The sequence below is a fragment of the Gekko japonicus genome, unplaced genomic scaffold, assembly GCF_001447785.1.
Source record: "Gekko japonicus isolate JY-2015 unplaced genomic scaffold, Gekko_japonicus_V1.1 scaffold1608, whole genome shotgun sequence".
In the NCBI taxonomy this organism is placed as follows: domain Eukaryota; kingdom Metazoa; phylum Chordata; class Lepidosauria; order Squamata; family Gekkonidae; genus Gekko; species Gekko japonicus.
The window spans coordinates 15,887-33,188 of record NW_015167098.1 but is presented as its reverse complement, the minus strand read 5'-3'; the positions used below and the strand labels follow the sequence as shown (position 1 = coordinate 33,188).

The following is a 17,302-nucleotide window of genomic DNA, read 5'->3' as shown; positions in this document are numbered from 1 at the left end:
CTACTACTACTACTACTACTATTATTATTATTATTATTATTATTATTATTATTATTATTATTATTATTATTATTATTGATGGTGGTGGTGATGATAAATAAGTTCTGCACTAACAGGCTTCCAAGAAATATTCAGGTGGGTCACCGTGTTAGTCTGAAGCAGCAGAATGAAGTTTGAGTCCAGTGGTCCCTTCAAGATCAACAAAGATGTGAGAGGCGGGGCTGCTGCGCAGCAGTACAGTTGACACCGGGCTTTGCTCCCAGGAACGGCCGATACTTCCCTCTTTTTAGAGGAGTTTTTGGGGGATCCCAAGCTTCACTGGACCTCAAGGGCAAGGGACTTGATTCAGGGCCCCCGCGAGTGGCAATGAGTGGGTGGTAGCCCTGGATTGTCCCAGAAGCAGAGAGCAAAGTAGAGCAGTCATGGCAGCCATGATCTGCACAAGCTGTGAACCCCTGACAAGAGAGTAACTTGGAGCCTCAGCAATAACATTGATGAAGATAAACACCATGAGTACTTGTAAAAAGCAACAATTGAAAAAGAATCCAATGACCCTTTGATTATGCCCCTTTAAATCTTTAAAAGGACAAAGAAGAAGGAAGTGGAACCTCCCCCCCTCCTTCCTTTGTGAAGCGGCCAGTATGAGACAGTAAATAACAGCTGTCTTAAGCTCTCACTGGGGTGAAGAGGATATATTAGCTGTTGTTATTTGTGCCTGGAATATAAATCTGAGCAACTTTACAATCTTTTCTCTGTCACTTTATGGACTCTAATGGCTAATCTTCCTCCCTGTCTCTTTTGGATTTAAATGATTTGCTGGAAATATATACGGACTCTTTAAAGAAAAAAACTGAAAAACTGTCAGAATTATCAACTTTTTTTGGAATTTACAGACTTTTTAAAGAAAAAAGGTTGAATAACCTTGGAAAAGAAAGAAAGAGAGACATTTAGAACCGAACTTTCTATGGTGTAACAGTCCTTCATAACATTTGCTCTGTTGTTGAAACCATAACAGCTCACACTGTTTAGACTCCATTGTGGAACTGTATGATATATGACTCATGCTGAAAGATTCTTGGTGGTTAAGATATTCACAGTAAGCATTGTTGTGTTAGGGGGGTCAAAACAGCACAGAGGGGAAAATAACAGTAGAGATTATTGGTGTGCTGGGCTGAACTGGGGTCATTGAAGTGGTTTCAAAATGAGTGTACAAAACACATATAAAAAAATACCAGATGACAAACCTGTTGTTAGCTCTGTTGATGGTGATATGGGGCAGATTTCATGGGAGGAGCCTAAGTGTATAGTTTTTGATACAGTTAGTCTGGCAGTTAATGAGGCCTTCGAAGCTTTTAACTTAAGACAACTTAAAAAGATAACTGTACCAAACTGTATTCAAGATGGGAAATCCCAATGCCAAACTGTCCAAGATACAGATCAAGGGAAAACAGGGGTCTGTGCCTTGAAGACATGATCATTTCTTTGTTTGCTGACATTCCAGCTGAGATTCTCATCGCGAGAAGGAAGCTACGAGACACAGCTAAATCACTCAGAGATCATGGAATTCAATACAGATGGCTAGCAGGCCACCTAGTGGTCAACTTAATCAGCAAAACTTTTACAGCCTCTGGGTGTGGTCACACGGTCCTTTTGATTGGGTTTCACCGCTGAAAAGTACTCAGAAACATGGAGTGATTTCAGCAGAGTACTTTATTTAAGCAGGAACAAGACAAAGTAAGCCTGCTCGCAGGCCGGTATATATGCACAGAAAACCCACCACCAAAACACACCCCTATTTCCCTATAGGCTATTTACAGTAGCCGAGAGTCCCATAGGCTCTCGGCTGCGGACCTGGCCCTCTGATAGGTGCAGGCTAGGATCCGCTGTTCTATTGTTCCCTTAGAGCGAAGCTTCAGGCTTTGTTAGACTGCATGGCCCAACGGTCGCGCACGTGGTAATGGCGGAGTACATTACAACCGCTGTTCCCTCCCACATTTAAATTTACTGATCAGATAGGCTGATCCGCCTCCCGTGGCGAAACGGGCTCACTCGCGCAATCCTTGTGGTTCTTTCCCAAATTTTCCTGTACCAGGAAAATCAAGTATTTTCCAGGTATTTGCGCATTGAATCCATGATTTCGGTGATCTGGACAGCCATTTCTCGCAATTATTGCGATTAGGCTTGTCTGACTGTTCTTGGTGCGCAATGAGGGGTCCCCCCCCCAGCTTCCACCTTTGAGCGCATGAGCACTCCCTCGCTGAAATTCAAGAGCACATCCAGTGCAGAGTTTGTGGTCTGGGGGAGGCAATGTTAGGAGGGAAGGAGGGAGCCCCCGGCATGGAGGCGGCGTTGAAAGTTTCTGGGGGAGGAAGCTGGGGGGTGGGCTGGTAGGCAAGTGGGCTTTGGCATCTGCCCCAGGAGTCCCCGAAGCTGCAGCATTAGGCGGGAGGGAGCCCCCGGCACCAGGGAGCGCACTGAGCTAGCCAGCAGCATCGGGCAGAAAGGAGAACTCTTTCAAAGGTGCCTTTTTCTTTTCTTTTCATTGGCTGGAAAGCTGCTGGGGGCGGGAGAGGTGGGCAGGCAGGAAAGCAAGCTTGCGGTTCAGGGAGGGATGTGTGAAAATCCCAACTTGGAAAAAAAAATTCCAGTTTAAATTACATCGGGAACAAAGCACAATTGCCTTGCCGTGTAACCACAGCCTATGATGAGAGCACTAGCAAGAGGCTTCTGGAAGAACTGACCAAATCAATAGATGGAGACATTTAAAAGGAGATAGTTTGTGTTGGCAAATAGTTTAATAGACTATGTTGAGAGCAATTATATATATATTAGGGTATTTAGAACTGTGTCTTAAGCTGGAAGTATTTAGTAAAAGTATAGGTAAAGGTAAAGGTTCCCTTGCTCGAAAGCCTGTCAAATCCAACTCTAGGGTTGCGGTGCTCATCTCCGTTTCAAAGCCGAAGAGCCAGCACTGTCCAAAGACGTTTCTGTGGTCATGTGGCCGGCATGACTAAACACCAAGGCACACGGAACGCTGTTACCTTCCCACTGAAGTGGTACCTATTTATCTACTTGCAATTTCTTGCTTTCGAACTGCTAGGTTGGCAGGAGCTGGAACTAGAGACAGGAGTTCACTCCGTCATGCAGCACCTGGGTCTCAAACTGCTGAACTACCGACCTTCCATAGCCTGCAGTTTAGCGTCTTAACCACTTGAGCCACCGCAGCTCCACAATATACAAAATGATAAATAATACAGAAGTAGTTATAGCCAGTGGGTAAGGCAAGGCGATGAAGGGTGTGCTCCCCCTAAGACCTCTGGTAACAGGGAGGAGGGTATCTTCCCGCTGAAGGGGTCTCCTCTTCAGCCCCAGTATCAGCAGCCCTGTGCAGCTTTCTTTCTTTTTTTAGGTATAGAAGTAGATAGAAAAACAATAATGATAGAATGAATAGAAAAGAAGTCAGAAGAATGCGTAATAACTTATCCGAAGATGTAAAGGACATATTAAGGAAAAATACTATTTAAAGCGAGTTATACGGCGGTTTCATATGTGGGTAGGATAAATAATAATAATATTAACAACAACAACAACAACAACAACAACAACAATAATAATAATAATAATAATAATAATAATAATACTTTCCATTTATTAATCGCTTTCCCCAGTGGGCTCAAAGCGATGTACAGTTACTCCATATATAGACAAGGGACTAACAATGTTCGTAGGGGATAGGGAAGACAACATATATTCACTTTAATTGCACGCGCCGTCACTGCCCGGTGTAGACATCTTCTGGCTGGCTCCGTCATTTTCCCGCACGGCTGCTTGCTGGCCAGGCCTCAGGACCCGTATGTCAATCGCCACACTGCCACCGCCTGGCCGGAACATCAATTGCAGGCGTTCTTGTTCGTAGCCGGGAAGCTGTTTAGCCTTTTACAAGTCTTGACCAGGCGTCCAACCGTCAGCTAACGCCCTCCCAGAAGGGAGGTTGGCGTGCCCACCCTCGCTAAGGAGTGGTTCCCATTTTATCTACTTGTCGAAGCTTTCGAATCGCTGGGTGGACGATGAGCTGGGGACAACAGGCTGGCTGCTCACACCAGCGCGGGGATTGAACTAACACAGTTCAGATGTTAAGACAGTTAAGTCAGGAATAGGAAACGAAGAGGCTACAAACCGGATTGGGCTTAAATTTAATCTGTTAGTTATACAGTTGGAATGTAACCTCAATATTGCTTTTAACATGTTTAAATTATGAAAAGGAGTATAATGTACAAGAATATGAATTAGTCTTATGTAATATGAATTATATACTCAATAAAATATTAATCTAAAAACAGATCAAGACTACAAGCAAAAAGACTACAAGCATCATACAGAAGGATCTACACAGAAGAACATAACAGACTCAGTAAAGGACAGACAAATGCTGAAACCTTCCAAGCTGTAAAGGAAAAAATGCTGCAGAGAGAAGATAAAAAATACTTTTTGGAATCAACAATTACTTCAAGAATGGAATATAGATGGCAAACCTTAAAAGAAAATCTCTCTACTTACAAGGATAAGAGACATAAAATTAAGACTTCACTGAAAAGAAAGAAGAAGAAAAGAAGAAAATAAAGCTTTTTAAATAAATGTATGTCAGCAAGCAACTTTGTATGTGTAACAGATTAAGAGTGGTCAGGAAACACCCAATTAGTGATACTCATAATAACGTCTGCGAAAATACTATTGGCCAAATACTGGAAATTAGAAACAATTCCCAGTAGGGAAGAGATAAGTTCAAAGCTGTTAAACTTAGCAGAAATTGATAAGTTAAGCTTGTTAATTCAAGGGAATGGGGGAATTTTTTTTGAAAAAATGGTCGAGATTATATAATTGGATAAACAATACTGGTTAATAACAGACTCAGTGTAAAGTGTTTATTGATTGATAATGCATTTGCATGTTATGTACATTTATATATTTGCATGTTATGTACATTTATATATCTAACCCTAACCCTATAGGGTTAGATACAGATGCCTTCCTCTGCGTGACTAATGGGTCATTTCATAGAAAAAGAGGTGCAGGAGCTCATTAGCATAACTTATTAGCATAACTTATTTGCATATGCCACACCCCCTGACATCACTGTAAGTGTGTCAGAAGGCAACACCCACCGCTCAGGCTCCACTGGACTGTTTTGGATTGCTAGGTATTGGGGGGGGGACATGAAGATCTGTCCTCGCAGAGGAGGGAGAGCTTGTACCTGAATAAAACTTGGTCTTAAAGGTGCCACTGGACTGTTTTGGACCGGGGGCTGGGGGGATCCTCTGCAGCTTACGTGGCTGCTTCTTGCTCTGACTGAGGGCTGCTGGGAGCAGGGGGTGGGGCTTGTTGCATGTGCCCACCCTCGGGCTCTTGACCACTGTAGCTCCGCTCCTGTGCACTACTGCAGGAAATGACCCCTGCTAGGGGGTGTTTGGGTCCTGATCTTTAGTGCCTTTCCTTGAATTCCTTATATCTGTAGCCTTCGCGCGTTTAGCTTCAGTTCTAACAATAGATGTGTTTAAGTTGGTATCTATCAACTGTCTCAATAAAGTTTGCTTTCTACAAACTGGCTGGTGTTGAAAACTGATTTAACCAGGAACCCTGGCGTCATTTCCTGCAGGAGCGCACAGGAGCGGAGCTCCGGCAGTAAAGAGCCCAGGGGGTGGGCTGTTGAGAAATGTGCTTAAAAATGTATTTTATTTGTATTCTGCTGACGTCTGTATGTATGGAATGTACTTGCTTTGTGTATGGGTTTGGGGAAACTGTGTGCTTTGGTCTGCCTGAATTTGGAAGCTGTTATGCTGGTGTGCTCTGCCTGCACTGGTATGCTATACTACGCACACACCTACCCGCCCTGCCTGGAAAGATGAAGGCATTCTCCATTATGGTCAGCCAAGAGGACTCTCACAAACAACAGGTCCTCCACCATTAAGGAATTTCTGGTCAACACGTAACCCTCGTATCTGGTTTGCATCTCAAGAGAGAGTTTCCTGTTTACTGCTTGGGAACCAGCTAGAGCATCTACACATCAAAGGTTTTCGGGGTACCAAGAGTTTCACACCTTGACCAGATGCTTCCATTGAGGTATAGGTTAAGATTTGAATATTGTCCACTCCCAGTAGGTAGATACATCACATCCCAGTAACCAATAGGTATAGGGAATGGGACGGACTACAGGTAGGAGATTGGCACAGATGCCAACCCCCAAACTAGGTTTTAAAAGGCGAGGAGCAACCTTTGTTCCTTGTTAGCTAGCCATCTTTACCCCACCTAGGCAACTCAAGTTCTACTGCAGGTAATTCTCACGTGCTCTCTTGGACTGCAGCCAAGAAGCCCACACGTGTTGGCTGGTTCCAACTGTGTGAAGTAGAATCCCTCAGATCTTTTGTCTAACTTCATTGAGAAGGCCAGACTCTCTTCTGGATCAGATAAGTATAACCGTTACCCTTTTCTGTGTTTACCTCCAATTAGTTAAAGGTTTTCTACACTGATTGCTTTCCATTTCTATTGTATCTAAAGGAACTTGTGCACGTGTGAGTGTGAATCTGTTGTTGTATGCTTGTGAATTCAACTATTAATCAGTAAAGAGAACAACTGATTTTATAAACATCCAGTCGTGTTGTCTCTTTCTATGGGGAAAAAGGAGTCTCTGTTCTGATTCTGCCCTCTGTATACACTGGTCAAAAGAACCCACAAGCCCCTGTCGTACATAAGACAGATTTGGGCTAAAGGATTAATCTCCTAACGGGGATTTCTCCTAACAGGGCACATGCAACGAGCCACACACCCCGTCTCCCAGCAGCCCTCAGTCAGTTCTGATTTCTGGGTTCTTGGTACCCCAGAAGCAGCCACGTAAGCTGCAGAGGACCCCCCCAGCCCCCCGGTCCAAAACAGTCCAGTGGCACCTTTAAGATCAAGTTTTATGCAGGTACAAGCTCTCCCTGCTCTGCGAGGACAGATCTGCACGTTCCCCCCCCCCAATACAAACCTACAAGAAGATCTATCAAGCAGTTAGCAGGGGGGTTTTTTTAATAGGGGAAATGATGTGCTATGGCTGGGGAACACGGTGATTTCTGGGAGATCTCCAGGCCCCACAGGGAGATTGGCAATTTCAGTGACCATTTAAGGGAAGATTGGAATATGTATTTTACCTCAGGACACATTCAGTGACTCCCAACAGCAACAGCAAACTGTTTAGAATGTTAGAGACAAAGGCCAATCAGGCCACATATGCAAATGACCTCTGTGTTCTGACTGGCTATTGTACCACAAGGAATCCGACTGACAAAGATCTTAAAATTGTATTGTCTGATAAGTTCTTGGCACTTACTGTAATGTATTGAAATGATTACATGAATCACCTCATAGGACTCCCATGTTAAGCTTCGAGCCAGACCAGGGCTCCTCTGAGCGAGCTTCCTATTGGTCGCTTCGTAACAGCGACCAATCAGAACGATACCATTCCCTAGGAGGGAAAGACTCCCATTGGTCTTTATCCTAGCAATCTCATTGGTTGTTATTTGTAAATAGGCGTGGCTACATTAGCCCGGTTATGTTTAAAAGGAGCATAAGCTCCCACTGTTTTCTGTTCTGGTTTCTTACTGAGTTAGTGCTTGCTCGTTACTTCCAATAAAGCTGAATCACTTGCTGAATCACTGTACGAGTCCTTTGTTAGCGCGATCTAACAATTGGCGACGAGGATGGGATGTTAGAGCAGGTAGGCAGCCCTGCGGACATCCACACTTCGGACTCGGAAGAAAGCGGGCAGAGCACAGCAGCCGATCCGGCGGAGGCGCCACCAGCTCCGGTGCCCAAGTCTCCCCCGATGGCTGGAAGCCAGAAGTTCGAGTGCTTCGAACCCTCCTCAGAAGACTGGGACTCCTACCTGTCCAGGTTCGAGTTCCATCTGGAGACCCACGACATCACCGATGAGGCGAAGAAACGAGCATGCCTCCTGAGTTCCTGCGGGAAGGGGACCTTCGACATAGCCAGGTCGTTGGTGGCCCCAACTGATATAAAGACTGTCACCTACGCTGACATCACGGAGAAGCTTAAGGCTCACTATTCTCCACAACCGTCGGAGATCGCCTGCCGGCACGCTTTTTACAAGCGGAACCAGGCCGGAGGCGAGACCATCGCAGATTTCGTGGCGGCCCTTCGCAAAGCCGCACGGCCATGTAATTTCCACAACGTGGAGGAAGCCCTCAGAGACCGTCTCGTCTGCGGTCTCAAAGATGAAAGGCTGCAACAGAGGCTGTTCGCCCGCACCACCCTGACCTGGGCAGTGGCCTACGAAGAGGCCGTGGCCGCGGAAGCAGCGGAGAAGTCCACGAAGGAGGTCCGCCAGCGGGTGGCAGAGCCCAGTATACACGCTCAACGAGACAGCGAGGGCGAAGACGCGGATGATGACGTCAACGCGGTTCGAGGCAAGCGGACCCCAGCGAAGACTACCAACGTCAAGCCTTGCTCCGGTTGTGGCGGGAAGCACCAGCGCGGCTCCTGTTGGGCTCGTGATGTCGACTGCAGAGCGTGTGGGCGGCGTGGTCATCTGGCCAGAGTCTGCAGATCAGCGAAGAAGGATCCCTCAACTAACAACCGGTCAGCGCAGAGGGGCACTCCAGTCAGCACCCAAGGCAAGACCCGTTCCTCAGCATCGGAAGCAAGCTGCCAGTTGACGGCGACCTTGTCGAGCGCATCGGCCGTAAATCGCACCAGCAGCCAGGGCAAGATCACCGTGACTCCACTCCTCGACGGCCGACCCTGTACAATGGAGGTGGACTCAGGATCGTCCGTGACGGTGATTTCTGCCGCGTCCTGGCGCCAGTTGTTCCCGAACCGAAGCCGGCGGCGGCTCCAGCCTGCGGGAACCAGAGTGTCCGACTTCCAGGGCAACCGAATTCCCTTGGCCGGACGGGACTCTGTTACTGTTGAGTATAAGGGGAAATGTGTTAAACTGTCATTCCTGATTGCAGAGGGAGACCGGGTTAACCTGCTAGGGTTAGATTGGTTTGAGCCATTGGGCATCGGTATTTCTGGGATTAACAGGATGTCTGAAAATAAATGGGGCATGCTGTACGACCTGTTCCCTGATGTATTTGCCGAAGGGTTGGGAAGGTACAAGGGCCCCCCGGTTGCGTTTGACTTAGATCCGTCAGTCAAACCTATTAGGTTGAAGTATCGGAAAGTACCTGTGTCTCTCAAACATAAGGTGGAAAAAGAGATTGACAAACTAGTTGAGCAAGGGGTTTTAGAGCCAGTACCATACAGCAAATGGGAGACCCCGATCGTAACCCCTGTCAAATCAGATGGGTCCATACGACTATGCGCCGATTACAAATGTACGATTAACAAGGCGCTGCAGCAACATTCGTACCCGGTCCCGGTAATAAGCCACATTTTGGCTTCCCTGGGGGGTGGCAAGATTTTCGCCAAATTTGACCTGGCCCAGGCATACCAGCAGTTGCCTGTCACCCCGGAGGCTGCCGAGGCCCAAACAATTGTAACCCACCAAGGGGCTTTTAAAGTGAACAGGCTGCAATTCGGGGTCAACGTAGCACCTGGGATTTTTCAGGGCCTCATGGAACGTCTACTAAGGGGGGTACCTGGCACAGTGCCCTATTTTGACGACGTGCTGATTGCGGGCGGGTCTGAACAGGAACTACTGGACCGGGTTAAAGAGGTCCTCAGGCGTTTTCAAAATGCCGGCCTCAGAGTTAAGCGCTCAAAATGCACGCTCGGGGTGGAAAGTGTGGACTTCCTGGGGTTTCGCATTGACGCAGAGGGAGTCCACCCCACGGATGAGAAGGTATCTGCAATCCAAAACGCCCCCAGGCCGGTGAGTAAGAAGGAGCTCCAATCCTTTTTAGGACTCCTGAATTTTTATCATGCGTTTTTACCGCATAAGGCATCAGTGGCGGCCCCTTTGCACGCGCTTTTGCACAAGGAGGCAAAATGGAAGTGGGGGCAGGCCGAGGAAAAGGCTTTTGTGGGAGTCAAGGAGCTGCTGACATCTAATGCCGTACTCACGCATTATGATGAACACAAGCTCCTGGTGTTAGCTGCTGACGCTTCACCGTTTGGAGTAGGCGCAGTTTTAAGCCATCTGATGCCTGATGGGAGCGAAGCGCCTATCGCTTTTTATTCTAGATCACTATCTGCGGCAGAGCGGAACTATGCCCAGATAGACAAGGAGGGTCTGGCGTTGGTAGCGGCTGTCAAAAAGTTCCATGATTTTATTTTTGGCAGACGATTTTTGCTGGTCACTGACCACAAGCCGCTACTGGGGATTTTTGCGCCCGATAAGCAATTGCCAAACATCATGTCCCCACGCATGCTTAGATGGGCGATATTTTTGCAGGCTTATGATTTTGACTTAGAGCACCGGCCTGGGAAAGCGATTGGGCATGCGGATGCCCTCAGCCGGTGCCCGGTGCCGGACATTGGCGCAGACCCTGCCCCCGCCTGTGAGGTCTTGGCAATTGAGGAGCTTCCTCGACCCCCGGTATCATCCAGGGACATTGCAGCACACACGGCCAAGGATAGCGTGCTGTCCCGAGTATTAAACTGGGTTTGGAGGGGGTGGCCGGTTGGAAGCGTTGAACCGGAGTTCGGCCCTTACAAAAGCCGTCAAAATGAACTATCCATTTCTAAGGGCTGTGTATTATGGGGGAACAGGGTGGTGGTTCCTGACAAACTCAGGACGAGAGTGTTAGAGTCGCTGCACGAGGGTCACCCCGGTATGGTACACACCAAAGCGTTGGCCAGAGGGTATGTCTGGTGGCCGGGGCTGGACAAAGAGATCGAAGAATGGGTACGAGGGTGTCCCAAATGCCAGCAAGTCAGACCCGATCCCCCACAAGCTACACCCCAAGGCTGGGAGTCATCTGGTAAACCCTGGGCCAGATTGCATATAGATTTTGCTGGCCCTCTCCAAGGGCAAATGTTCCTAATTGTGGTGGACGCTATGTCCAAATGGCTGGAGGTCGTGCATATGAAATCGACCACATCACTTGCTGTGATCCATGCGCTCCGCCGACTTTTTGCCACCCACGGGTTGCCTGACGTCATCGTCAGTGACAACGGGCCTCAATTTGTGTCTGAGGAATTTAGGCTCTTCCTCACGAGTAATGGCATACGCCAAATGACTTCGGCCCCTTTCCATCCGGCATCTAATGGCCAAGCCGAACGGATGGTCAGGACGGCCAAAGAGGCCCTGGGTAAAATGGACGAAGGGGACTGGAGCCAGAGGCTGGGCTCCTTTCTTTTGCTGCAGCACACCACCCCCTGTAGTGCTACAGGCCGTAGTCCGGCCGAATTGTTAATGGGGCGGAGACTCACGACCCGTTTGAACCGAATGCACCCAGACCTCACTGAAGAGCAATCCGAGCGTACCACGGCGCAACCGAAGGTGCGCATGTTTGAAAAAGGGGACAAGGTTTTCGCACGAAATTATGCAAACGGGCACTTGTGGCTTCCTGGGGTTATATCCGACTCTGTGGGTACTCGAATGTATGTGGTGCAGTTAGCTGACGGTCGAATATGGCGGCGCCACATAGATCAGTTAAGGAGACGTTGGGCTAGGGACAGCGCTGACTCTCCGACGGCTGAATCCCCTGATGTCGAGTGGACACCCCCAGAGCAGGCGGTGAGTACCGAAAGGCCCGGTACTGTCCCCGAGTCAGGGCAGAACCCTGTGTGCGGGGCTGAAATCCCAGTCGAGTCTGTGCCTGATCCAGGCTGTAGTGAACCCCACTCTGACCCACAACCTTGTCTGCCCGTGGAGCCTGCACCGCTCCGCAGGTCCCAGCGTTCGCGGCAAATGCCGACTTATCTGAAGGACTATGAGTGTAAATACTGTTGGAATAACTGATGTACAAAGGTTGATTGTATGTATGTAAATAATAAAACAATTGGGATGATGGCTTAACTTAGGGGGGAGGAATTGTAATGTATTGAAACGATTACATGAATCATCTCATAGGGCTCCTATGTTAAGCTTCGAGCCAGACCAGGGCTCCTCTGAGCGAACTTCCTATTGGTCGCTTCGTAACAGCGACCAATCAGAACGGTACCATTCCCTAGGAGGGAAAGACTCCCATTGGTCTTTATTCTAGCAATCTCATTGGTTGTTATTTGTAAATAGGCGTGGCTACATTAGCCCGGTTATGTTTAAAAGGAGCATAAGCTCCCACTGTTTTCTGTTCTGGTTTCTTACTGAGTTAGTGCTTGTTCGTTACTTCTAAATAAAGCTGAATCACTTGCTGAATCACTCTACGAGTCCTTTGTTAGCGCGATCTAACAGAATGGATGACCATTCTACAGAAATGGACGGCCGTTTCACACAGCCTTTCCCCTACCAGTAAGGAGCCGTCTCTGAAGCAGTTTGGCATTTCAGACTGCGCTGCTTTGTTTTCCCATCCTTTTTCGCCCGCGTGGACAATCTCCATCTTATTTTTTAAAATGTTCTTTTAAGAGCGCTATGGCGCTGTAACACAACCCCAAAGCGGCGTGATAGCGACCCCATTGGGATGCCTGGACCACTGAGATACATGAGATCACTACACCTGCCATCTGGAAAGAAGTGGAGGCTCAGGCACGCACGCACTTCTGGGTTTGATTTCTGGAATGTGAGGGAGGGAGGGATGCTGCCGGGGTTTGTGAAACTGTCCTGTTCCCCACCACCACCCTACCTTCGCCATGACTGCCCTCTCTTTCAGGCTGCCTGGAATTTAAAAATCTCTTCCTTTAACTTTTCTCCTTCAGGCGCCTTAAATCAAACTGCTTCCCCCCACCCCACGCAGTATTTGGGGACAGGACATACAGGCTGCCTTTTCATCCCCCTCTTTCCCAGCCTCTGTTCTACATGGGCTCTTCGGCTTGGAAACGGAGATGAGCACCACAACCCTAGAGTCGGATTCGACTGGCTTTCGAGCAAGGGAACCTTTACCTTTTTATCTTGCCCAACGAGAATTCCAGGAACTCAAGACCTGTGGCAGGATTTTAAAATCCCTCCTCCTGCTTTTCCAAGCCACACTAGCTCCTTCCAGCCTTGCAAACAGCATCCTCCTCTTGATGGCCAGCATATAGGAATGCCATGCCTCCAGGTGGGTCCTGGGGATCCCCTGCAGTTACAGCCAGTGTTCCCTCTAAGCTGAGATAGTGTGAGATAGCTCACAGTTTTTTAGCCTCTGGCTCACACGTTTTTGTCTTAGCTCAGGATGGATGGCTCCAGAGCAAACTAATCGATGAGGTAGCCAAATCGCTCACTCACAACTTTAATGCCAGGAGCTCACAAAGTGGAATTTTTGCTCACAGAACTCCACAGCTTAGAGGGAGCATTGCAGAGTTACAGCTTCTCTCCTGCCTACAGATATCAGTTCCCAGGCATATAGCGAATGCTGTGGAAGGAGGACTCCGTGGCATTGTACTCCACTGAAATCCCTTTTCTCCCCAGATGTAGTGATCTCATGTATCTCAGTGGTCCAGGGATCCCAATGGGGGTCACTATTGTGCTGCTTTGGGGTTGTGTTATAGCACCATAGCGCTCTCAAACAAATGTTCAAAAAAAAAAAAGACGGAGATCGCCTGTACGGGTGAAAAAGGGCGCAAAAACCTAATCACTGGAGGAAGCGCTACAGGGCATTTTACACAGCACCCTGTAGCACTTCAGGAGCAGTAGAAGAAACTGAAGACCGATTGGAAGCAGTTTGAGGTAAAAACAGCTCAGGAACGCTTCCCTAACAGGACAGAAGCATTTCTGTCTGAAAGGGGAAATATATTCTGTCAGGGAACTGTTACTAAAACGGTTCTGTCTGAAATGACAGACAGAAACCGTTAGTGAACAGTTCTTGAAATGGAAAATATTGGCTGTCTGAAATTCCGCTCTAGAGTCAATGTTTACCTTGATGGCATAGGTGAGATAAATGCAGATATCTTGGACAAACAGATAAGTGCAGAAATGTAAGGATTGCCAAGAGGTATTTCCTGGGTTCCAGGGTGTGAAAGGATTTAGGACAGAAAACATACAACATATTCCATTCATATTCCTGACTTTATGTGGAGGTTCAGAGGTTGTTTTGGAGTGTTTCTCTCTAAAGAAAAGCCACCCCAAGTACTGGATCTGTGCAGCTGATTACACAGATATATACCGATGTAGGCCATTTGGGTAACATTGCCAACTGGGAGCTCGCAATCCTGTGCCACAGCTGTGGCCCTGTGTGAGTCATGGTGGTGGATCCAGCAGGTCATCCATTCAGCTTCATCCTCTCAAAGATTAAGGCTTATCACCTCTGAATCCCAGAAATAGGAAGCAACATCAGGGAAAGGCCTCGGCCCCTCTGCCCTGTTGCCCGCCATCCAGAGGAACTGGTTGAAGAACTGCATGAGACAGGATGTTGGCCTAGATGGACCACTGGTCTGATCCAGCAAGGCTCTTCTTGTGTTCTTATGCTTCAAGAGAGAATGAGGGTCAATTGGGGGATATGCCTTTCTTTCACTTTGTGTATTTCACGTTGTAAGCCTCTTTCCGTCCCTGGCGTAGCAGGAAAGCAGAATAAAAATGCAGGGAAGGGTTTGCTTTTTAATATTATACATCATAGTGCTGGTCCTCCACCTGCAACACAGTTAGGGTTTTCAATCTACTTCTCACTCCCTGTTCAGGGCCTTAATATGCACCATTGCATAATCAGAGTTTGGCCTTTGTCACCTTTGTGTCCTGCTTATTTATTTATTCCATGGATGCAATGGCTATTCATTAACCAAAGGAGAAGAATGGTTGTGGAGTAGCAGGCCAAGCCTCCAAGTTCTTTATTTCAAGATGGATCCTATAGAAGGAGGAGCAGGAGGATATAGGATTTATACCCTGCCCTTCTATGGCTGCCAGGTCCCCCGGGGGGGGGGTGTCAGGGATTCCCCCACTCAAAGGGCCCCCAATCCTCTGGTCTGGATCCAGCCGGCTGGGGGAACCCCACCCCCGAAGTGGCCAGATCAGGCCAACACGCCCAGCGTGATGATGTTACTTCCAGGAGATGTCATCGCGGCGCTGACTGGGACCACTGCTCTCCCGCTAAAGCCGGTAAGTCACTTGGCAACCCTATGCCCTTCACTCAGAGTCTCAGAGCGGCTTCCAATCGCCTTCCCTTGCTCTCCCCACAACAGACACCCTCTGAGGTCGGTGGAGCTGAAAGAGCTCTTTCGAGGACTGCTCTTATCACCAACTCTGGGTTGGAAAATCCCTGGAGATTTGGGGCGGGGCCTGAGGAGGGCGGGGCTTGAGAAGGGGCGGGAACTCGGCTGGTTGTAATGCCTTCTGGTCCACCCTCTAAAGCAGCCATTTTCTCCAGGGGAGCTGATCTCTGTAGTCTGGAGATCAGTTGTGATTCTGGCAAATCTCCAGGATTTACCTGGGGATTGGCAACCCTACACAATCCTTTAGTCGTATGGATCTGTTTTATCTTCCCATTGATGCCCCCTGCTCAGTATCGTCTCTTCAGGCTGGCAGCAACTCCCAGGCGCAGGCCCAGCTGTGAGACTGCTGACCTTCAGGCAGGGCCCCTCCTGGAACTGCCACCGTCTCTAAAACACAGAGATCGGTTTCCATGGAGGAAATAGTTGCTTTGTAAGGTGGACACGAAGGCACCCCATCCCAGCTGAGTTCCCTCCCCTCTCCAAACTCCAAATCTCCCCAAGTTGCTCCCCAAATCTCTAGGGATCTCTCAGCCCAGAGTTGGAAACCGTTTCTACCTGAGATCCTTCTTTGACTTGAGACGGTGTGCATTGAACCTGCTATTGAGATATGGCCCCCTGGGTTCAATGTGACTTGCTCACAAAAGTATACAACGGCTTGCAGCCTTAAGTTCATGTCTGTAGCTGAAAAGCTTCCTCCAAATTGAGGCTTACTACAGTGCAGGATGGAAGAATTAATTTCTGTGCCTTTCTGTTCCATCACACACATGGTTTGGGTTGTTCTGAGTTGAAAAGCTGGTCACTACTAGAAGGAGGAGGAGGAGGAGATAGGATTTATACCCCGCCCTTCACTGCCCAAAGGAGTCTCAGAGTGGTTTACAATCCCTTTCCCTTCCCCTCCCCACAACAGACACCCTGTGAGGTAGGTGGGGCTGAGAGAGCTCTTTTCGAGAACTGCTCTTTCCAGAACAGCTCTGAGAGAACTGTGACTGACCCAAGGTTACACCAGCAGCTGCATGTGGAGGAGTGGGGAATCAAACCTGGTTCTCCCAGATTAGAATCCACGCCACTACACCACTACACCAAACTGGCTCTCATTTCCTCACCAAATCTCATATCCTGAATTCTAAATGGAAGAATTTAATCTCTCCTCTGGCTGCTGCCTCCCAGCCATCAACAGCATTGAATGGAGGATGCCAAATTTCTCCTTGACTTGCGCCACCACCAGATAGATGGCAGTGCAGGCCCAGGAGGGGATGGTTGAACTGGTCCCGTTGCCTCCAACTCCTCTCCCCCCCCCCCACTTTTGGTGTCTCCAAAGAGGGAGAGCTGGTTTCTTGCTCTCCTTTTTCCTTCCCAGGGAGAGATTCTTTGTTTTAAGGCAAAAGTCTGTTTAAAAGTTAGCACAACTGCAGAAGATATATTGGCAGGGCAGTTACGAAATGACCCCAGGCTTCACACCTATGTCGCCAATTCATTCACAGGAGGGGAAGTCTATTAAAAGGCACTTTGAGAGTCTACCCATGGACAGCTGCTAGCTGGAGGCACGGTTGCATTTTGAATGAAAAGTTTTTGAAAGTTATGGAGGAGGAGATTGGATTTAGAACCTGCCCTTCACCACCTAAGGGAGTCTCAGAGCGGCTTACAAACTCCTTTCCCTTGCCCTCCGCACAACAGAAAGACACCCCGTGAGGTGGGTGGGGCTGAGAGAGCTCTGACAGAAACTGCTCTTTTTTCAAGAACAGCTGTGCCAGAACTATGGCTTGCCCAAGGTCACCCAGCCGGCTGCGAGTGGAGGAGTGGGGAATCAAACCCAGTTCTCCCAGATTAGAGTCCGTGCACTGAACCACTACACCGAACTGGCAAAAAGGACACCAAAAACCTGGGAAACTCTGCAACAGGTTGGGAGGAAACTAATCTGGATTGCTAGTAATAACAGACTGACCCCCCACAAGCAATGCAATTGTGGATGACTCTGCACTGGCTTTCCCCTCCATTGTTTTACCAAACCTACCTTGGAACAGAAATTCCCCTCTGCATTGCATGCTGCTTTCACTTCCTTTGATCATCGGGGTTCATGCTGCCT

The 17,302-nt window shown here is 48.3% G+C and overlaps 1 protein-coding gene across 1 annotated transcript; it reads left to right on the top strand.

Moving 5' to 3' along the window:
• Positions 1–9,232: 9,232 nt before the first annotated feature.
• On the top strand, positions 9,233–15,560 carry LOC107111872 (uncharacterized protein K02A2.6-like; the record flags this gene model as incomplete). Its single annotated transcript, XM_015412919.1, has 3 exons — positions 9,233–10,417; positions 10,568–11,224; positions 15,525–15,560. Coding segments are annotated over 3 exons (1,878 nt in total), but the record flags the coding sequence as incomplete, so codon positions are not given.
• Between the last annotated feature and the right edge of the window lie 1,742 nt (positions 15,561–17,302).